This window comes from Microtus pennsylvanicus, chromosome 9 (genome assembly GCF_037038515.1).
Source record: "Microtus pennsylvanicus isolate mMicPen1 chromosome 9, mMicPen1.hap1, whole genome shotgun sequence".
NCBI classification, from domain to species: domain Eukaryota; kingdom Metazoa; phylum Chordata; class Mammalia; order Rodentia; family Cricetidae; genus Microtus; species Microtus pennsylvanicus.
In genome coordinates this window covers 46,004,348-46,026,564 of record NC_134587.1, presented here as the reverse complement: position 1 = coordinate 46,026,564, position 22,217 = coordinate 46,004,348, and the positions used below count along the sequence as shown (strand labels likewise).

The 22,217-nt window shown below is 51.2% G+C and overlaps 1 protein-coding gene across 1 annotated transcript in view; it reads right to left on the bottom strand.

The window, feature by feature from the left end:
- The window catches only part of Hmcn2 (hemicentin 2), a 155,436-nt gene that overhangs the window by 2,325 nt on the left and 130,894 nt on the right, over positions 1 to 22,217 (bottom strand). Inside the window, exons 85-94 of the mRNA XM_075985770.1 lie at positions 21,716 to 21,797; positions 12,497 to 12,766; positions 7,295 to 7,444; positions 5,551 to 5,688; positions 5,332 to 5,453; positions 4,815 to 5,052; positions 3,566 to 3,628; positions 2,720 to 2,854; positions 1,526 to 1,654; positions 518 to 838 (exon numbers count right to left, since the gene is read on the bottom strand). Of these exons, the coding sequence (XP_075841885.1) occupies positions 518 to 838; positions 1,526 to 1,654; positions 2,720 to 2,854; positions 3,566 to 3,628; positions 4,815 to 5,052; positions 5,332 to 5,453; positions 5,551 to 5,688; positions 7,295 to 7,444; positions 12,497 to 12,766; positions 21,716 to 21,797 (1,648 nt within the window). The remainder of the gene's footprint in view (positions 1 to 517; positions 839 to 1,525; positions 1,655 to 2,719; positions 2,855 to 3,565; positions 3,629 to 4,814; positions 5,053 to 5,331; positions 5,454 to 5,550; positions 5,689 to 7,294; positions 7,445 to 12,496; positions 12,767 to 21,715; positions 21,798 to 22,217) is intronic.

Sequence of the window (22,217 nt, the reverse complement as noted above, 5' to 3'; positions counted from 1 at the left end):
ACCCATCAGGGAAGGTCCCTGCTCCAGGCAACCCCTCCCCTGCCTGCCCCACCCAGGCCTGCTGCAGGAAGCCTCACCTCATCTCTATCACCTCCATCACCCAGGCAAGAGGAGGGATCATTCTCTTGAGAGTCCTGTCCCAGGCAGAGGCACAGGGCCCCTCTGTGCAGCTAGCCCCCCTTGCACAGTGTCCATAGACTGCACCCCTGCTCCCACACCCCTCTTCACATCCAAGAGAACATTCACTCCCCAAATCTCCCTCCCTCAAGAGGAGTGTTTCTCAAAGTGCATTTTTCTCAGGCGTCTTTCTAGGAGGGGCCTCCCTCTGGACAAAGCACCCCAAAGTCAAGCAGCCAAACCAGAAGCCCTCTTGGGATTGCTTTGGTCCACCAGTATAGACACAGCTCTGTCCCTCACTTGCAGCATTCCCCCCTCCACATCTCACTTTATCCATGAATGCTGGGATTCTGAGTTTGCCCAGTTCCATGCCCAGCCTGGGAGCCCAGGCCCACCTTACCTGTACATATGCCATTCTGCCTTATGAAGCCAGCTGGGCACCAGGCCCGTCCCACACTGCTCAGGGCTCCAGAACCAGGCCGGAGGGAGACCCAGGCATGGTAGGAGCCACTGGGCCTGGGTATCCGAGACCGAAGCCAGGACACAAATGGGCTCCGGAGGCTGACAGTGGTGATATTTTGATTGTTTCGTTCCAATGGGGCGCAGGTCCTGTCGTCCCGTAGGAGGATCTGGCCCGGCGGGCATAGGCATCGGTAGCTACCCTGGAGGTTGTGACACTGGTAGGCACAGGGTGGGGGCAGCTGTAGGCACTCATTGATGTCTGTGGAGGAGGCCAGGTGGGATGTGAGGGATAGGATGCTCTGTGGCTGCCTTTGCTTCAGCTGCCCCCATATATCTTTTTTTTTTTGAAACAGAGTCTTGCTCAGAATGCTTCTAAACTCATGATCCTCCTGCCTCTGTCTCCTGAGTGTTGAGATGAGAGGCATGTGCCTCTGTGCCTGGCTCCAGCTGCCCCTTCCTGCCATCTTCCCAGAATTCAATGCTTTGCACACTACACAGGTGTTTCCTTCACGCTGGCCTCCTGAGGATCCCTCTACTAGCATATCCTCTGACCCTAGGACTATAAATCAGGGGACACTCCCCCCTCTGAGCACCCCAGGGCTGCAGTCAGGGGACACCTCCCAGCTCTGAGCACCCAGGGCTGCAATCAGGGGCCACCTCCCAGTTCTGGGCTCCCAGGGCTGCATTCAGGGGACACCTGCCAGCTCTGAGCATCACCCCAGGCTATAGAGTCCCACAGCCCTTAGTGACAGTCATCTGTTCTACCCCCTATGCCTGTCTGAGGTCCTGCCCTGTCTTCACCTCTTCCCCCTCTGGCATCCACAGATCTGGTGGCCTCAGTTGCTGCTTCAATCACTCCCAGACTCACCAGACCATAAATGCTCTTTGTCCTGAGCCAGGGCTGAGTGAGACACAGGATGCAGGGAGGGGCTGGCTGTCCCCTTACCTAGGCAAGGAAGGCCATGGCCTTGTTGGCGGTACCCTCTGGGGCAGCTGCAGTAGTGGCCACCTGGAGTGTTCTCACAGAGTTGATTGTAGTGACACTCATCCAGCTGCTCCAGACATTCGTCCACATCTGGGGAGGCATGGTTATGGAAGCGGTTTGGCCCAGAGGCCTCCTCCAAGGGTGTACCCTCCCACTTCACAGCAAGGCTTCGTCTGTCCAATGTCTCATTTTTCTAATGGTGATTGTACAAGGCTGCATGCTGGCACTTCCCATTCTGCCTGCAACCCAGGTCAGAAAGCAGCAGGCCTCGGCACCAGAGAGAGGAAGGGGCTTAAGATGTGGGTTCCAGCTGAGTTCTGAGTATTCTAGGCCCTGGTAGTCAACAGTCCTTTCTGATTCTCAAGCTCCTCGTGTGTAAGGGGTAAGAAGAGACCTTCTTCATGTCACGTGGGCAAGGGAGTCATGCGTGTGAAAGACTTAAGGACTCAAGGAAAGATTTAAGTATATAGGAAGAGATGGAGGGAGGAAGGAGGCGGGAGGGAAGAGGGACAGAGGAAAGAAAAGAGAGGAAGGGGCTGGGAGGGAGGGGGAAAGAATCTCTTAAGACCCAGAAACTTCCTGAAACTTAAAGATTCACAAATCTCTCCCTCGGGACTCTATGAACAGTAGCGGTTGCTAAAGAAGAGGAAGCCCAGGCTGGGATGGGCTCCATGAGTCACTATGTTCTTGCAAGTAGCCCCTTACGCTTCCTCCCAAAATCACTGGTTCACTATGCTAGACTTGAAGGAATTGTTCCTTTGTCTGATCTGAGATGAACAGATGTTTGCTCAAGTCTGCCCAGGAAGACATCACACGACATGGATGAATCCAGCGCCTTGAAACCATAGAATGATAGAGGTCCCCCACCCAGGGGCAGCACGTGGATGTCAGGGTGCAGTCAGATGCACAGAGGCTGTCTGGAAGCTGTGCTGAGAAGGACTCAGACTGTGTGTAGCTGGACCACGATGTGGGGTAGGCGTCACAGGAAATGGCTTACTCCCTCCTTCATCAACCATAGGTGGGCAGGGGTCAAGAATGGAAAAGACAGGACCCTTGCTCTGGGCTTCTGCCAAGAGAGCTCTAGATGCCCTGAATCCCAGCGACACTCTCTGGGTTCTGGGAATATGACCAGGCCCTGCCTCGTGTCCCGGTCACCTTCACAACCCTTTCCATCAGCAGTGACCCGGAAGCCAGGTCTACAGTCAGGGAGGCAGGTATAGGTTCCGAGCAGGTTCACACAGCGCTGCCCCTCCTGGCAGAGGTGGGCGTCTCCCACACACTCATCCACATCTGGGGGCAAAGCACACAAGGGGCCATGTGAGCATGCGCCCTCCTAGATGCCATCCTTACACCCTGGCCTAAGCCACTGGTACAGCCTTGAACCTGGCATAAAGGTTCCCCCAGCCCGTAGTTGCAATGGAAGGCGTAGACCGTGTCCCCGTGAAGCCGGGCTAGAAAGCCAAGGGAGACTTAGTCAGTCCAGGCCCAGCTGCTGAGAGTGAGAGGTGAGGGCGTGGTCAGTATCAGGACCTGTTGTTCAGTTACTACTCAGAAAATTAGAACAGGACTACCAAGACTTGAAGCTGCTTTGGAGAGACATTCTGGGCTTGAGTGTCCCATGTTTGTCCTGCGGGTCCTCACCATTCCACCACCTGACCGTCAGTATCTTCTGGAAAATGCTACCTCCATAGTATGCTCTTCCCTTTGGGGTCCGGCTCTGAGGAGACGGCTGCACCCTGGGCCACGACTGACTAGCGCTGTCCCTGGGTTGCTCACCTCTACAGTTCCTGTGGTCCCAGGCCAGGAGAAGTGACCAGAGGCATTGTGACAGCTATGGGAGCAGGGGCTGGGACGGACACCCCCCTTCCCCCCACAAGCATTCATTCTTGTCTGAGGTGGAGACACAAGACCATGTTCACAGGCTCCCCTGCCGGCTGGCTGGGGCAGTTGTGCGCCCCAGGAGAGGCCAACTTTGTTCATAAGGCGCTGGGAAGGACTCACCCACACAAAATGCTCCCTGGGAGTTCAGCTCAAAGCCCTCAGGACAGCCAACCTCATTTTCTTCTGGAAGGCAAAAGGGGGTGACTCTAAGGGAATCAGTTTCCCAGGGCATCTTGGGCTTGCTCCTTGGGCTGGGACAGGCCGTGACCCCTGGCTGGGAGCTCAACCCCAGGCTTGAACCGGACACGTGACACTAAGGCAGCTGGCTGGCTCCTGGCCCAGTTTTGTTAGAGGTGGTGGCAGTGGGACATGCCTGGTCTTGTAGATGTGCCCTGGGGGCTCTCGAGGGAGGCTAGGCAGAGATCCAGGCAAACTCAGGAGAAACCATTAGAGAAAAGTAGACTATTCAAGCTGGCGTGTGCAAAACTGTGCTCAGGGGAACCCAGCAGTCATGCGCAGAGAGAGGGTCGCTGGGGCCTTCTACAGCCACCAAGAGTGCAACTGTGCGGACAGTCATCCTCAGGCAGGGGGCCACTGGGGAGCAGTTAGGGCTCTGGGGTAAGCACCTTGAGTGCTCCTCTAGAGCCCTGGGAATGAGCAGCGCTCTGCTCCGCTCAGTGTGGCTGGGAACCAGGGCATTCCCTCATGCCCACAGCTGGAAAATAGTGCCGACAGGATCTGAATCAGGGTGAACTTGGCCCCACAACCCTGCTCTCCCCAGCGCTCCTTGATCACTGGAAAACCTCTTATGACCTTAAACAAGGATAAGGAACTTTGTTGTTGTTTTGTTTTTCAAGACAGGGTTTCTCTGTATAGCTTTGGAGCCTGTCCTGTCACTAGCTCTGTAGACTAGGCTGGCCTTGAACTCACAGAGACCCACCAGCCTCTGCCTCACGAGAGCTGGGATTAAAGGCGTGCTTCACCACCGTTTGGCGATAAGGACATTTTAAAGCATCCCTTGTCTGTGACTACCTGGAATGCTCAGGTAGGTCACCAGAGGTTGCAACCAAGGGGCCTTTTGTGCAGGCACCTTCAGAGAAGGGAGTCGGGTGTGGTCTAGGCTTGGAGTGTGGAATGCAACTCGGGTCTAGGCAAAGGCTTCAGAGGTCTAGGTAGGAGTGGCCTGAGGAGGGGGAAATAGTCCCTGCTAGAGTGGGAGGGCCCAGGCTGGAAAGGGCCAAGGAAGAGGTAAGCTGTTGCCTCAGGCATGCCCTTGTCCCCAGCCTGTGCTTAGTGTAAATGGCCATTTGAATTTGGGGCCCTGGCAGGTCTTAGCTGGTACGGTGGAGGTAGGATACTGGGGCCTCACCAGCTTGCAGGGCCGTGGTGAGCTGGAAGCGCAGGGCCTCTGCCTCAGGGTCGAAGGCCGAGCTGATAGATGAGGCCCGAAGGTGCTGCACCAGCTGGGGCTGGGGGCCCCGGGCCTCATCATACTGGATGCTATGATTGCAACGCAGAGAGGCTGGGAGGCCATCATGGAGGAAGCGTTGTGTGGAGCCCACGAACAGCTGGCCAGGCCCTGTCTGCACGTAGTGTTCCTGGAAGTCCTGGGGGAGTGGGAAGTGGGAGTCCACTTTAGAGCAGCCAGGAAGTAGGGTGCTATATGGAGAGCACTGGGTAAGCCTTTGCTTCTTCCGCCAAGCAGCTGGCAGCCAGGGGCAGCACCATGCCTATGATGTTCTTGTTAACGGAGTGAGTGGGAGGAATGCTCGCTTCTGAGAGACAGCTTCTACTTGAGACCTGTTGTAACCCGCTTCTGGGGTGTGAGGAAGGCAAGCGGGCCCATCTGTTCAGGGTGTCAGGATGGAGCAGCCCCAAGCTCATACCTGCATGTGCAGATGGGCATCGGCCAGGCTCTCCGGGATCATGCCATTGACCGTCACGTCCAGGAGCAGGAGTCCGTCAGGATCCAGGCCCCGAGCCACCTGGGTCATTGTGAGCAGCTCCCCTGCAAGCCATCCCCACCCAGTCTGGAGTCATCTCAGAAGCAGTCCTGGGCGCTCTCAGGCCCTGCCTCTAGCCACCTCCGAGAAGACCATGCTCACCTGTAGAAAATTCCATGTGCGATTCCTGTTGGAAGCTGCCGCCCGTCAGGGAATAGCCATTCAAGGCCCTTCCGCTCTCTCTAGCCAGGGCCCAGTAGATGGGCGCAATGGTGACCACTAGCACCCGCATTAGAGGTCCTGGATACAGCAGAATGCAGAAGCCACGTTAGGGCTGGAGCCTTCGGGCAGTCCCTCTCCTGACAGATCCCTCCGTGGCTTCCTTTTGCTTCAGCAGGCGCAGTTTCTCCCTCCCTGCTCATGCTTAGTCTAGTGACTACCCATGCCAGTTTTTTTTTAGCAGACCCTGGGGGGCAGCAAAATCAAACATATACTTTATGGTGCAGTTACAAGAGCAAATATAATAAAGAGATGCATGGGATGGGATGTTTAGCCAGATTCAGCAAATGCAGATGGGTGGTCCCATGGCTCCTGGGATGCTACAGGCTGTCACCACACATTGGTTGGGACGAGTAGACGATCAACCAAGTTTTGTGTGTTGTGGACAACTTCTGCTAGAGCCCAGGAGAGGAAGAATGTTCTGAGCTCCTGACGGCCCTGGGCGTGGAGTCTGAGAACCTCATGTGACATCTGGACCTCTTTGGGCTAGGAGAGGTCACAGGCTGGGCCAGGGGAGCATTGCCCATTTAAGTTTCCTCAGGGTCAGGGACAGTGGTGGCAGGTGATGGGGTGACAGGAGGGAGTTAGATCCCTTGAGGGTGGACAGGACCTTTCCAGCTACTCAGGACCTTTGTGCCACAAACCTCAAGCTCGCTGGGCCTAGGCCTACACATTTCTCCCTAGCTTCCACAGCTGGAAGCAGTGATCACACCTAGGCAGTCATTTGCTTAACTTGGTTTCTGTTGACAATGCTTGAGAGTCTGGTCGTTAAGGGGCTGGAGAGAAATCTCCAGTCAAGAGCATTTGTTGTTCTTGCAGAGAATCTGGATTCAACTCCCAGCACTCACATGGGGGTTCAAAATTGCCTGTAACTCCAGTTCCAGGGGACCTGATGGCCTTTTCTGGCCTCTGCTGGCACCATCAGTATGCACGTGGTTGTACACACAAATATGCGCGCAAAACATTTGTATACATAGAATAAAAATAAGTGACTCTAAAAAAGAAAGAAAAAAGAAAGAAAAGAAAGGAAGAAAGGAAAGGGAGGAAGATGAAGAAAGAAAGAAAGAAACAAAGAAAGAAAAGAAAGAACCAGACAGAACCAACATCTGAGGCACGGGTGGTTTCTGAAGAGCTGCTCCTACTCTTGGCTCAGCGTTTCTCTGCATTGGGTCCCCCAGAAGAGGACCTGGGTCTCCTGTGTGAGACTCCTGGACTTTCTGCTCAGGACATCCTGCTTCCTAAATCTCTGAGCAAGTGCATGCTTCTTGCTTCTTAGATGATGGAATGTTGCACCTTTCCATCTGTCTGTCCCCTCCAGCTCATGTCTGTTGATCATTTCTGGTGATTCTTCTTTGCTACCAGCTTTGCAAGGGGGGGGGTAAAGCACCCTCCCCAAGTGTAAGTGGCATCCCCCGTCCTCCTCTGAGCTCCAATGCGATATTCTACTCATACCATGCTCTCCCTGTGTGACGTCACATGCAGAGGCTTTGTTTCATGATCGTGGCAGGGGGTGGGACCCTGGGGGCAGGAGATGGACTCAGCTCTTCGAGGCAGCCCTATCTCTGGGTACCAGACCTTGAAGAAGTCGCCCTGTGGGTCCAGCATGTGTCCCAGGGCCTTCACATACCCACGCTTGCTGGCACGTGGCTGATGCTGCTCCAGATGGTAGGGAGCCCAGAACTGCCCTCCTGGTGCACACTGGTGTTGAGAGTAGCCATACCAAGTTCCTGACCATTGATAACCCCGATCAAGCTGCCGCGGCTGCCCCGGGGCTCCCCTGTGTGGCAGGACACAACAAGAGTGACACATACTGTCTATTCGAGTCCTCCATGCAAAGGCGCTGTTACCCTGCCACCATTCCCATTTCATCAAAGAAACCAAGGTTTACAAAGGACCTGTGACTTGTCCAAAGACACAGAGCTAATAGGTAATAGACTCAAGGCGTAGAAGATCTTGGCTCTAAAACAAAGGAGACAGCCTGGGGAGATGGCTCAGCTGGTTAAGTGCTTGTCATGCAAGCCTGCAGACCTGCGTTTCATCTCCAGAACCCACATAAAAATGCCCACCATGGTGGCATCCACTTGTAATCGTGGTGCCGGGGAGGCAGAGATGGCTCCCCGGGGGCTCACTGGCTGGCTCAGCCTAGTGGGCTCAGGGAAAGATCTGTAAGGTGGCCAGATCCTGGGAGTGACCCAAGCTGTCATGTGGCCTACATCTGTATCCACATACACATGTACCCCCTCCACATGCACCTGCACGCGTGCTTAAACACACACACACACAAAGCCAGGCAAGTTAGGTCCCTAGGTCGCATCAAATTGGTTTGTCTATAAAATGAGGAGGTGGGTTCACAGACACACAGAAGGCCTCTTGGTCTCAAAATTGCCAGGAGCTATGATAACAGGGGCTGGCATTCCATAGGAACAGGGCACCGTGCCAAGAACTGAGTACCATCACCAGGGTATCCTCATTCCATCAGTGGTCCTGGCTCCAGCTGGCATGGGCCAGCTGCCCAAGGCTGCCAGGCAGTCCTATCAGATGCTCTCTTGCACAAATCCAACAAATGACACAGGCCCATGGGGCCCCTGCTTCCTCTGCCTAATGAACCAGCTGCCTCCTTTGGACAGATGGCCTTCCAGGGGGCACCAGACAGAGGGAGCCTGGCTCTCTGCTCACCAGCCCTCAGGGGAAATTAACAAAGAAATAACACAGAACATTCCATGGCCAGGATCTTAAATGACCAGTCAGGACCAGCTAACGCCAGTTCTAGGAAATGCAGCCCTCGGCTGGGGCTGATGCCCATCTGCAATGTTTCTCATCAACATCTGTTTCATAACAAGAGATGGGGAGGGAGCTGGCATCTGCAGGGAGGAAGATGAGAGCATGACCCAGATCCCTGGAGGCCAAGAAGTTTAGAGCACTGGAGTGGTGGCCACTTTTTAGGGGTCTCAGCAGCCTTTTGTCATTGTCATTTCCCCCCATCCCCACGACAGCCAGGGCTAGAACACGAACCTACGTCATTTCACCCATGGGACAGAAAGAATAAAGCAGCAGGGAGGAGAGTCAGGTTTGTAGTCAGGGGATCTCAAAAACTCTGAATTACAGAAGGGGCGGGAGAACTCAGTGCTTGCCCAGTGCTTCCAACCCCAGGACTGCAGAACTAAAACCGAACAAACAAATGAAACAACAGCAACAACAAACAAACAAAACAGGGGTTGCCGGGTGGTGGTGGTGGTGCACACGCCTGTAATCCCAGCACTCGGGAGGCAGAGGCAGGAGGATCTCTGTGAGTTCGAGGCCAGCTTGGTCTACTGAGTTGGTTCCAGGACAGACTCCAAAGCAACACAGAGAAACCCTGTCTCGAAAAACCAACCAACCAACCAACCAAACAAACAAACAAACAAAACAAAAAGCAACAAAACAAAACAGGGGCTGGGAGATGACTCAGTGTGTGAAGTCCTTGCTGCACAAGGGTGAGGGTCTGAGCTAGGATGCACTCCCACCAAAGCCTGGCATAGCCACATGCCTGTAACCCTAGTACTGCGGGGAGAAAGGGGGGGCAGGAAAGGCAGATCCCTGGAGCATGATGACCAGGCGGTGTAGGTAACCAGTGAACACTGGGTCAGTGACAGACCCTGTCACAAAGGTTGGAGAGATGGCCATGTAGTTAAGAGCATGTACGGCTCCTCCAGAGGACCAGAGTTCAGTTCCCAGCATCCACACCAGGCAACTCACAGCCATCTGTGACTCCAGCTCCAAGGAATCTAACACCCTCTTCTGGCTTCTGCAGGCACATGGGACACATTGATTCACACAGGCACACACACATGTACATAAATAAAAACAAATAAAACCTTTTTAAAGGGTTGGAAAACAGGGAAGACACTCAGTGTTGACTCTGTTTTTTCATCTGCACACACACACACACACACACACACACACAGAGAGAGAGAGAGAGAGAGAGAGAGAGAGAGAGAGAGAGAGAGAGAGAGACTTCAAAATTCCTTTGTACAACAAAACTCCTTGAAGGAACTTAAACCAGGGAAAACCTGAAGTCCCCTATATGGAGAAGGTAGCTGCTGTGTGGACGTGGGAAAGGGAGGCTGAAGTTCCCCAAATGGAGAAGGTGGCCACTGTGTGGACGTGGGTTGGGGGCAGTAAAGTCCCCCACATAGAGAGGGTACTTCTGTGTGGATGTGGGGTGGGGGAGGGGGTGAAGTACCTCATATGGAGAGGGTGCTGCTGTGTGGGTGTGGGGCAGGAGGTGGTGAGGTAGGAAGGGACTGTTTGTTTCTCACAGCCAAGAGAAGTGTGGATGGAAACACCCTGTGCAATGAGTTGAAGCCAATAAAGATGTATCTCCATACAGATTATCATGGAATGTCATCCAAGACAGACAGACAAACAGGACAAGTTTTAAAGCTAGGCTATACATGTTATAGGAAGCAAGAGTACATCAATTTACAAATAAAGAGAAACCAACAAAAAACTGGAGCCAGACTTGGTGGCTTGTGCCTGTACCAGCACTGGGAGGAAGCTGAGGCAGGAGGATTGCTACGAGATCTAGGGCCAGCCTGGGCTGCAGAGTGAGACAAAACTAAAGCTAAACTAAATCATCAGAATTACCCAAGCATGGGGGAAAAGAGCCAACTCCACAAAATTGTCCTGTGACCTCGACCTATGTGCTGTGACATGCACCCACCCCCCAATACATAAAACATTTAAAAAGAATCGCCTAAGCACTTTCTGGTAAATGAATTGTGGGCAATAACTACTTTTCTGATTTCTGGCCTTTCTGTAATTAGCATATATGAGGAAAACAGCTATTTCTACTAAAGAGCTGCAATGGCTTGAGTCCTTCTCTCTGCCTTTTCTTCTACCTTCTGATGTTCTAACCCTGGACCTCACTTAGAAATGGGGTCTTCACAGAGGACAGCACACGGCAATGAGGACATCAGGGTGAGCCCTGGTCCAGTATGCCTGGAGGCTTTGTAAAAAACAGGAAATTAGAGGCGGTGTTAGTCAGTGCTCTGTTGCTATGACAGGACACCATGACCAAGGCAGTTCTAATAAAAGAAAGCATTTAATGGGGGCTCAATTACATTTTAGAGGCTTAGTTCATGATTGTCATGGCAGGAAGCAGACAGACAAGGCACTGGGGCAGTAGCTGAGAGCTTTACATCCTGATCCACAGGCATCTGGCATTCAAACACACGAGCCTACGCTGCTCACTCTCATTCAGATGCAGGGAGACTGCTACATGCCACTAAAGGCAGAGACTGGGCAATTCTTACAGCGGTCAAGGAACGCCAATCATAGCCAGAAGACACCAGAAGCTAAGGGCAGATTCTCCTGTATAAGCCCAGGCAGAAGCAGCCCTTCCAAGGCTCCAATCTTGCATCACCAACCCCTAAAACTGTGATCGTGTTTGTGAGTTAAGCCACAGTCTGTGGAACTCTGTTATGTCCACCTCAGGAACCAGCACAGAGACCACACACAGAGCTTTGTGGCTTGAACTGGGAGCTTGTCACCAGGAGAAGTTGGGACCAAGCTCTGAAAGGGAGGGAAGTTTTTCAGACCTGAAGTTCACTATTGAGCCAGCAATTTCCTCTGGGTGTCCAAGAACTATTGAGATATCTGGGTATATCTGTTAGCATCTTGTTCCTGCTTACAGATGAGGAAACTAGAGACTACATTTGCTTGACAAATGTCAACTCCCAATTTCTTAAGAGGTCCTGGCTGGAGAAGGGACCTATGGAGAGAGATTGTGACACTGGGTGGAGATAGATTGGTAATGTCTGCCATGGGCAGGGGTTAGAGAAGGGTTCCATGGAGAAACAGATTTTGCCATTGCATAAAGATTAGATTGGTGAAGATTCTGATATTGTATGTGGTGATTGATTGGTGATGTCTGTGACAGGGTTAGAGAAGGGTCCTGTGGAAAGATACTATGTGTGTATGTGTGTGGAGATGGATTGGTGATGCCTGTCATTGACAGAAGAGACAATACAAACACACATAGCTGAGGTATTTCGTACAGAGGCAGACAATCCAGACACAATATTCTGTTTTGTTTTGTTTTGAGACAGGGTTTTTCCGTTGTAGTCCTGGCTGTCCTGGAATTCACTCTATAGACCAGGCTGGCCTCAAACTCATAGAGATCCACCTACCTCTGCCTCCCGAGTGTTGGGATTAAAGGTGTTCACCACCACCGCCTACCCACCCCCTTTCAATATTAAAGTTTAACCTGACCCTCAGGAGAAGGGGCTGAATTAGGGATCTCTAGATGGCAGGGGTCAGTAGCATCCATGTGTGAGGCTTAGGATGAGCACTGACTCACATATGTTCACACAAACTTCCTGAAGGCATTCTGAGTACTCTTGTTTGATTCTGCCCTCTCCATGGGGCCATGGGTATCCAAATGAAGAATGCGGGACAATGCCAAATATCCCAGAACAGCCAGACTCCCTGGCCAACATGTAGTACATGTTTAGCCCTTCTGAGAGTCCATTTCCTCAGACAAGATGATCTATGCCGGTTTCCCAGCCGGTTCATCCTAGGTTTTAACTTAGTGGAGAACTGGGAAGCTTCTAAGCAGGACATATCCACCAGACTCTGTGGAGAACTGGGAGGCGGCTAAGCAGGACATATCCACCAGACTCTGTGGAGAACTGGGAAGCTGCTAAGCGGACTTATCCACCAGACTCTGTGGAGAACTGGGAAGTGGCTAAGCAGGACATATCCACCAGATTCTGTGGAGAACTGGGAAGCTGCTAAGCAGGACATATCCACCAGACTCTGCGGAGACCTAAGCAGGGAGACTCCTCACCTCTCACAGCCAGCAACGCCCGGGCTGTAGCAGAGCCCAGAGGGTTGTGCGCGACACACTCATATGCCCCAGCATCTCCAGCTTCTACGTGCCCCAGCCATAGGCTCCCATCTGGCAGGGTCCTGAGCCTCTGGCCAGCCTGGAGCGGTTGACCTGCCCGGAGCCACTCGATTGTGGGCACAGGTTCTCCCGTGGCTTGGCACCGCAGCTTCACATCCTCTCCGGACCTCACTGTCAGGTCCCGAGGCTCCACCAGGAACACCGGGGCACCTGTGAGAGGAGGAGGGGGGCAGGTTTAGAGCTTGGGATGTGGCTCGCTGGGTAAGAACACTCACTGTGCAAGCATGAGGAACTGAGTTCAGATCCTCAACTCCAATCTTAATAAGCCAGGCATGCCCTCCACCCATACTTATTCTCTACACTTTGATCAGCGCAAGGCTCTGTCACAAACGAGACATCTATATTGTTCCCACCCCCGCCCCAAGGCTCAGGGACGATCACAGAAGACAGGGCAGAAAGCCTGTAAGAGCCAGAGGTCAGGGAGGACCAGAGCAAAGCTGCTCTGGATAGTACAGGACTGCCGAGGCCTCGCGCTCTCCGCAGCTGTGGCTGCTTGGATAGGACCAAACCAGCCAGCATTCTCATATAGACATGGATGGGCCTATGAACCCTGCTCCTGAGGAGCTGTTGGCAGCTGCTGGCTCTGGAGAGGAGGTTTCCTTTAAGGATGTGGCCCCAGGAGGTTGACCTCGTTCCATCAGAGGGCCCCACCCCCAGCCCCAGCAGTTTGCCCAGCATAAATTGGACTCAGTTAACTTATTAAAAAAAAAAAAGAATACAAAGTTGGGAGTGAGTGGGGAAGGGAACCTTAGAGGAGTTAGCAAGCAGGAGGAGAGGGTGAACACACTCAAAACACACTGCATCAAATACAAGGGTTATGTTTAAAAAAATGCTGATTCTAATTGTATATGCCTGTAACCCCCATGCCGTGGAGGGCAGAGACAGGAGGATTGCTGGGACTTGCTGGTCACCAGTCTAGTTCCAGTTTCAGTGACAGATCCTGTCTCAAGGATCAAGTAAGACCCCTGACCTTCTCCTCTAAATTTTGCATGCAAATCCACAGGTATGTGCACTTGCACAAACATATGTGCACACACATAATTACACACAAACATATAAATAAATAATACATATGATTATAATATATTGATAATATATAAATATTACCCTCTCTCTCTCTGTCTCTCTCTCTGTCTCTCTCTCTGTCTCTCTCTCTGTCTCTCTCTGTCTCTCTCTCTCTGTCTCTCTGTCTCTGTCTCTGTCTCTCTGTCTCTCTCTCTCTCTCTCTCTCTCTCTCTATATATATATATATATATATATATATATATATATATATATATAGTTTGTTTTTAGTCATTCAAGACAGGGTTTCTCTGTGTAGTCCTGGCTGACCTGGAACTCACTCTGCAGACCAGCCTGGTCTCCAACTCAGACATCCGCCTGCCTCTGTCTCCTAAGTACTGGGATTAAAGGCACATACCACCACCACCTGGCACACACAAATGACATCAGAGTGAAGAGACAGCAGTCTCAGCGTGTGTAGGCATAATCTGTGATGTTCCCATGACGACCATATGGTCATATTCTATGTGCTCGCTTTTTCACTCCAGTTAGACCACAGCCGCCCTCACACGCCATCCGGCATTCACTGTAGGGACTACATAGCATTCCACTGTTTACTGCTATTGTGATTTCTCTATATGGGGCCCCAATGGTAAAATATTTAGGTCACTTCCAATGATTTACAAACGTCTTCCCTGAGTCACCCGCCTTGAGGGCCCCTGAATGGGTGACCGTTTCCCCTCTGAAACAGGGGCTGATGGCTCCTATCTCCTCATAGACCCCATCACGGTGACTAAGGCAGAGTAGGAGGGAGGCGCCTGGCTCTGGTGAGGAAGGAGACGATTGATACCCTAATGCTGTGGGGGAAAGTGCAGAGAGGCCTCTGGTGCTGCTGCGAGCTTTGGGCCTGAGCAAACTGGCACCAGCTGGTGGACCGTTCTCACTGTTGCGGAGGCCAGAGTTCCAAAATCAGCCTCTCGAGACTGAAGCCAATGTGTAATGGCTCTCCTGGCTGGCGGCTGTACCATGTCCTCCTATGCCTCAGCTGACCTCTGAATGTGGCTCTGCAGATATCTAGTCCCCACCTGCCTCTCTTTTGTAAGAAGCCGTGACTCCTCTGGGGCCTGCTACGAAAGTCTAGGATGATTTCTTAGTCTGATCACTCTGTGCTCATCACAGGTAGATCTGCCTCGAGGAGCCCCGTCTCGGCTCTGCACGGCCAGTTCTACAAGAGCTGAGCCTGTGTGTGCTGTGACCTCGTGACTTGGCTCTGACACTTGTCCCAATAGAGACACAGGTGTGCTCCCGGTGACCCGGATGGGACTCTCCTTACTGAGCTCCTCAAAATCCCCCAACCTGGAAAGATCCTCTAGGGGACCAGAGCAAGGATGGGCACATAGTGGTAAACCGTACAGCCACATAAAGGGAGAGATTCCAACACTATAGGCTGCAGGGAACCAGGGGTCGGCTTGGCCTAGCTGCCTTGGGAGGCAGGGTCATAGGTTTTTCAGGTTAGTCCATGGCTCCTTTGGCACAACGTGCCCTCCAGTTCCTAAGAGACCAATGCGCTCCCTCAGGCAGCGATGCTTTCAGGCCACTTTGTGGTTCTCTGTGTGTTCCCTTACAAGTCAAGGAAACATGGAGGCTTGAGAGGACCATTGGTCTTAGACATTAACCTTGTGTACCCTGTATGACTTGCAAACTTCATTGTATCCTGGCAACTGAAACTGTATCGATCCTGGCAGTTGTCATTATAGTCTGTTTCTAATTAAGGCATAAAAAGTCTGATTGCTCTCAGTAACTTGTCACAGCCTCTGTTAAGCTGTGGCCTCTCCAACCTGCCTGATTTAATCCCTATGAGATGACTTTGGCCCAGGAAGCAAGCGTGGGCGCTTACAATGGACGGTGTCACAGTGTTGTGTGAAGGAGTTTGGACCTGTGACGCGACCCCAGTTAGAGCTTCTCTCTGGTTTTGGTGGAACTGGAGGTGGAGCCCTGGGCCACAGACACACTAGACACGGGCTCTTCAACCAAGCCTGCCCCAGCACAGGGATTTTACACAAGGACTGGGGAGATGGTTCATACACAGAAAATAAAAAATTTAAGTCTTAGCCAGGTGGTGGAGGCACATGCCTTTAATCCCAGCACTCAGGAGGCAGAGGCAGGTGGATCTCTGTGAGTTCGAGACCAGCCTGGTCTACTAGAGCTAGTTCCAGGCCAGGCTCTAAAACTACAGCGAAACCCTGTCCAAAAAAAAAAAAAAAAAAAATCAAAAAACAACAACAAAAACCAGAAAAAACAAAAAAACAGAAAAAAATTAAGTCTTAAAAATGAAAACCAAGCAAGGGGGAAATATCATGCAGCCGTGGCTAAGCAAAGTGCCCCCCTCCACAAAGTACAAAACTTCAACAGAATGGACAAAATGAGTTCAGGGCCTAAGAAACTAGCCAAAGACCCACAATACGCAAAAAAGCTTCTGGAACTTTGGCTGAGAACAGTGGCAGCCTGCAGCCTTTAGCCCAGAGCCCTGCTCGGCCCGCTCCACATGGCAGCCCCGCTGGCTACCGTGAAAACGCCTAGATTTCTATCACCAGGGCCTGGCTGCATTTTCAGCACAGGGAAACACATCCAGAGGCTGAGGTGTGTAGGGTGAGACCGTAGAGCCTGCCAGAAATTTAACAAGGGAAGGGGGTGTGAAGAGGCCTGGGCTGGATGTTTCCTTACATCCCAGGTGGGGGTGAAAGATGCAGGCAGAGGAAGACCATGATCACAATGTCTGGTTGAAGAAGTTTGGCGATGGCCACTTTTGGATCTTTGGCCGGTGAGTCACACACCTGTGCTTCCCCCTGTGTGGGCCAGCTGTCATTACTGCTTCAGGCTGAGCATTTCCTGGTTCCTGATTGAGCCTGGGAGTTTCCACCGCTGCTGGGACCAAATGTGGCAAGCAGCAAGATAAAGGACGGGGTCTCCCGCCAGCCTCCCTCCTCCACAGGGAAGGAAGACACAGGATCACTGTCTGGCTTGCTGTGGCCTCTGCAGACACCCCAGAACGCTGAGAAGGCTCAGCATTGTGGGGGAGTCTGAGGCTTCTTGATTCCCAGCAGGGCTCCCACTAACAGCGTGGGGAGAAGGCTCCCTCCTGAGGAAGTGGGAACAGTTTGTCCCCTCATCAGGCCTGAGGAACCTGTGGAATGATGATGGTGTGGGGGAAGCGTAGGCAGCGCTCTGTCTACACACTGCTTGGGTGTACACAGTGATTACCACAGTAACTGAAGCATGGTGACTGTCCTAGCAATTAAGCTTCCTGCCTCGCCATTTGTCCCCTCTTCTGTTTTAAAATTTTGACTTAAATTACATTTACTTATTTAGGGGCTGGGGAGATGGCTCAGTGGTCCAGACTGCATACTGTTCTGGCAAAGGACTGAATTTGATTCCCAGAATCTATGTCAGGTGACTCATAACTGCTTCCAGCTCTGGCCATGTGGGCCCCTGCACTCATATGAGCATGTGCGCGCGCGCACACACACACACACACACACACACACACACACACACACAGAGTTTAAATCTTTTTTTGTATGTTGTGTGGTGGTTGTGTGCATATGTTGTGTGGATGGTGCATGTGCATATGCTGTGTGTGTTGTGTGTGTCTAGACACACATGTTCTACACATGTGGAGGTGAGAGGATAACTTCTGGGATTGGTTTTCTCTTCCACCACATGGGTCCCAGGGACTGAACTCAGGCTGTCATTCTTGGGGGTAAACTCGCCTTCACCCCTTGAGCCATCTCATCAGCCCTGCCATTCTTTCCTTTAGCCAGAGATCAGGGGCTTTTGCTGGGCTTCCTATCATTTTTTGTGAGGTCCTAGCTATATTTCCAGATGTTGGCTCAGCCTCATCCAGCAGGTCAGAGGAGATTTACACTTCCTGATCCTCTGGCCCTGGGAGCCTTGGTCTCCCTTTCCTTCTCCTTCAGTTTTTTTCTGCTGTCTTCTGAGGTTCTGGGCTTCTGACTGTCCTTAGCAAGTGGGGGAGGCACACAGCTTAGAGGCTTTGTTTGTGACCAGGTCCACCCCACCAGTGACAAAAACCCCTAGCAAACTCAGGATAAAGAGACCCCCAGTGGGACAGACAGATGTTCACATCGGACAGAGAGAGACTGAGTCAGGTAGAGTGGGTGAGGAAGGGTGATTCTCTAGGGCGACCGATCAGTGCCACAAGCAGGGCAAAGAAACCAAAGTGTGGACAGGAAAGGAGGAAGAGAAAAAGAAAGAAAAGAAGAAACAGACTCTCTTTATACATGACATATAAAAGTGCCCTTGTGATGTGGGAGTCCCCTCTGTGTGCTGTGATTGCCATTAATGAATAAAACTACTTTGGACCTATAGCAAGGCAGAACTTAGGTGGGCAGGGAAAGCTAGGCTGAATGCTGGGAGAAAGAAGGACGGAGTCAGAGAGAAGCCATGGAACCGCCACCTGAGACAGATGCTGGGAACTTCAGCTGGTAAGCCACTGCCACGTGGTGATATACAGAATAATAGAGGTGGGTTAGTTTAGGATATGAATTTAGCCAGAAATAAGCTTAAGCTATTGGCCAAACAGTATTGCAAATAATATGGTTTTCTGAGTGGTTATTTCATGGTTGAGCAGCTGGGACAAACAAGCAACCCTTCCCCCAACACCTATGTGTGGTAAACCCTATGAAATGGATAAGAAATTCATCAAAACTAAAAACTAAGCTAGTGAGGCCACAGGGCATAAGATCAAGATAAAAAAAACCCCTAGGGTAGGCTGACAAGGTGGTGAGGCAGGTAAAAACACTTGCCACATAAGCCTGACTATCTGAGAGCCAAGTCTTAGAACCCATGCGAAAGCCTGCATCTGCAGATCCAGCACTCCTGTGGGCCAGTCAGCCTGGAGCTTACAGCATTCCACAAAGAAGACAGAAAGAGAACCAACTCCCCAAAACTGTCCTCGGACTTCCATGTGTGTGATGGTGGAGATGATGATGGTGGAGATGGGAATGATGATGGTGGAGATGATGATGATGGTGGAGATGATGATGGTGGAGATAGTGGAGGTGGGGATGATGGTGGAGATGGTGGAGATGATGATGATGGAGATGGTGGAGATGATGATGGAGATGGTGATGATGATGGTGATGGTGGAGATGATGATGAGGATGGGGATGGTGATGGTGGAGATGGGGATGATGAGGAGGATGATGATGATAGTGATGATGAGCTAGGGATGTAACTCAGTTGGTAGAGGGCTTGCTTAGAATGCATGAAACCCTGAGTTCACTCCCTATAACTGAATAAATTATGGTGGGGCATGCCTGAAACTCTTACACTCTGAGATGGAAGCAGGAGGATTGTGAGTTCAAGATCCTGTGACACCCCCACCCCCAAAGCATTTGTACTTCTATGAACTAGCAACAAAAAACTCCCAAATCAAGCAATTTTAGGCAAAATAAGAAAATACTTAGTCTCTCTTAGAGTCTTTGCTGTCTAGGTTCTCTGGGTTGTGGACTGTAGGATGGCTATTCTTTGCTTTATGTCTAAAGCCACTTATGAGTAAACTGGGAGCTTGGGGAGGGGGGGCAGTGAAAAGGGGAGAGGGGAGGAAGGAGAATGGGGAAAGTGTATCGCTCAATTAAAAACAAATAAAATAAAGTTAAAAAATAAACAACAACAAAAAGGAAAATACTTAGTAATCAGTTTAGCAAAGCAAATATTGTGGCCTGCTCTGAAGTCTGATGTGTCCTGAGAGAAACTCAGGGTCTACAGGAAAATACTAGACCCTTACTTCATTTAAAAATGAGCTCAGATGGGTGGTGTACACCTTTAATCCCAGAACTTGGGAGTCAGAAGCAGGAGGATCTCTGTGAGTTTGAGACCGGCCTGATCTACAAGAGCTAGTTCCAGGACAGGCTCCAAAACTACAGAGAAACCCTGTCTTGAATCCCCCCCCCCCAGAAAAAAGAGCTCAAAATGGATCATAGAGCCTATGTAAGAACCAGAGCTGGGAAAATTGTAGGTGTGTGTGTGTGTGTGTGTGTGTGTGTGTGTGTGTGTGTGTGGTGTGGTGTGTGCATGGTGTATGCGTGTGCTTGGCGAGGTCAGAGGTCAGCCTCAGGTGCTGGCCACCTTGTTTCTTCCTTGGCCTGAGCCCATCAGTTAGGTCGATCTGATTGTCCAGCAGCTCCTTGGGATCCACTTCCTGTCACTGCCCAGTACTGGGACTAGGTGCGCCATCATACAGAACTTTAACATTCTGTTTTTATAATTACTTATTCATGTCTGCCATGGCATGAGTGAGGGGGCCAGAAGACAACTGTGGGAGACAGTTCTCAGTGTGTACTGTGTGATTCCACAGACCGAATTGAGGGGGTTGGGCTCAGCAACAAGCACTCCGACCTGCCAAGTCATCTCACCAGGCCCACACTGTTTACGTGTGAGCTCTGGGCATTGAATTTGGGTTTTTGTATCTGCAGGGCAAGCATTGCATCATTTCTCCAGCCCCAAGGACATAAAAAAAAAGATATAACACTAAATATATAATCCAAAAAGTACAAAATGAGTTAAGTATGGACTTCCTTAAATTTACACTTTAGCCTATCTTTAAAGGCTTTGTCAAGAAAAGTCTAACAGGCTCTAGACTGGGAAAAAGAGAATTCACAGCTCAAAGGAGCCAGAAACAAGAAGGCTGTCTGGAATCCATGCAAGTAAAAGTTCCAGAAGAGCAGCATCTGGAGAAACAGGAAGCAGATCACGGTGGGCCTGGGGCTGGCCTGGGAGCAGGGGTGATGACAGGGGTCACAGGAAGTTCTTGCTGACAGAGATCTCCAGGTGTGGCCACACTTTCACAGATCTGTGATTTTTATCAACAGCCACTCAGATAAGTACCTTTCTTTTAAAAAGAGCTTAAATTATGTGTATGTATGCATCTATGTGTGTGTGCATGTGAGCATAAATGCCCACAGAGGCCAGAAGAGGGTGCTGGGGACCCCTGGAGCTGGAGTAGAGGAAGTTGTGAGTTTTCTGACCTGGGGACTGGGAACTGAACTCCTGTCTTCTGGAAAAGCAGTATTCTTTACCACTGGGCCATCTCTCTAGTCTACCTCCATCCATACCCACCTTTAAAAAATCTTCTTTAATTAGAGTCTCACAGTGTAGGCTTGGCTGGCTTGAAACTCACTATATAGCCCAGGCTGCTCATGAACTCTCAGTAATCCTCCTGCCTCAGCTTCCTAAGGGCTGGGATTATGGATTTGTGCTGCTACCCTCAATGTGAATTATAGCTCAACAGAGCTGGGAGTCTTTTATTATAAAAACTCAGGGCAGCAATTAGAGGGGTAAGAGAATAACAAGGATTATTTGGGGTGCTGGGAATTGGTACTGGTGGGTGGGTTTCCTTTACGGAATCTTGCTGTGCTAGACATCAGGTCGAATGCTGTACTTCATCTTCAATATGGTCTTTTCTGTAGGGCTGGGGAAATGACTCAGGGGGTAGGGTGTTTGCTGTACGAACATGGTGACCTGCATTTGATTGGAAGCCAGGCAGTGCACGTTTGAAACCCCATGGCTGGGACGGCAGAAGAAGGAGATGCGGAGCCTCCTGGGCCAGTCAGTTAAAACAGCGAGGTCCTGGTCCACTGGGAGACCCATCTCAGACAGTAAGGTGGACATCAGCAGAGGAAGATTCAGGACATCAGCCTCTGGCCGCCACATGTTCATGCACTCCTGAGCACTGCCACCACACCCCTCCAACACACATGAAATACTTTCTGCAAAACCCTCACGACTCCTTCACAGGTTTTCCTGAGGCTCAGACAGTACCACGGAAGCTCTGAGCTGCGTGTCCAACGTAAGAGTTGTCACTTTAACCTCAAAGGCAGTTTTGATTGAGTAGAAACAACAAAAATAAAAATAGTAGCAACATTTTTTTCCACCCGACCCCAAGTTGCACCCTAAATTTGGGAAATGTTTCACGGGCCTTCAGGGACCCCTTCCGTGTAATTAACCATACCCAGTCACGGCTGGCCCCGAGTGCCCATCTGACCTCCGCCTGCTAGGGGCAGAGCTGAAACTCACTCTGAAGCACAAGTGTCACGGCTTTCGTCACAGCGCCCATCTCGTTGGTGGCCACACACAGGTACCGTCCTGCATCGTCCATCTGCAGGTGGCAAGGACAGGGGCTCAGGTGAGGACACGGAGCAGCTGGGCACAAACGGGTGACTGTGCTGAGACCCATCTAGCTGGGAGGTAGGGTGGGTGGTGGACAGGGAAACAGGATTCCTGAAAGCAGCAATGGCGCCCGAGGCCATCCATCAGCTCTGCAGGGGAATCCCTCTGCACTCAGAACAGGGAGGTGGAGGAGGAAGACCTTGCTGCCCTGGGCAATCCTGTGCTGGGGAAAGCACAGTTCTGATTCTCCCAGATGCCTACGTGAGCTCTGTCACGCATTGTTGGGATTTGGATATCCTGGGGATATTTTTGCTAAATACTATCAAGCACACCTAAAATTATTATATATTTACTCTTTAGTATGTACATATGTATATGTGTATGTGTGTGTGTTCACGCGCATGCACGT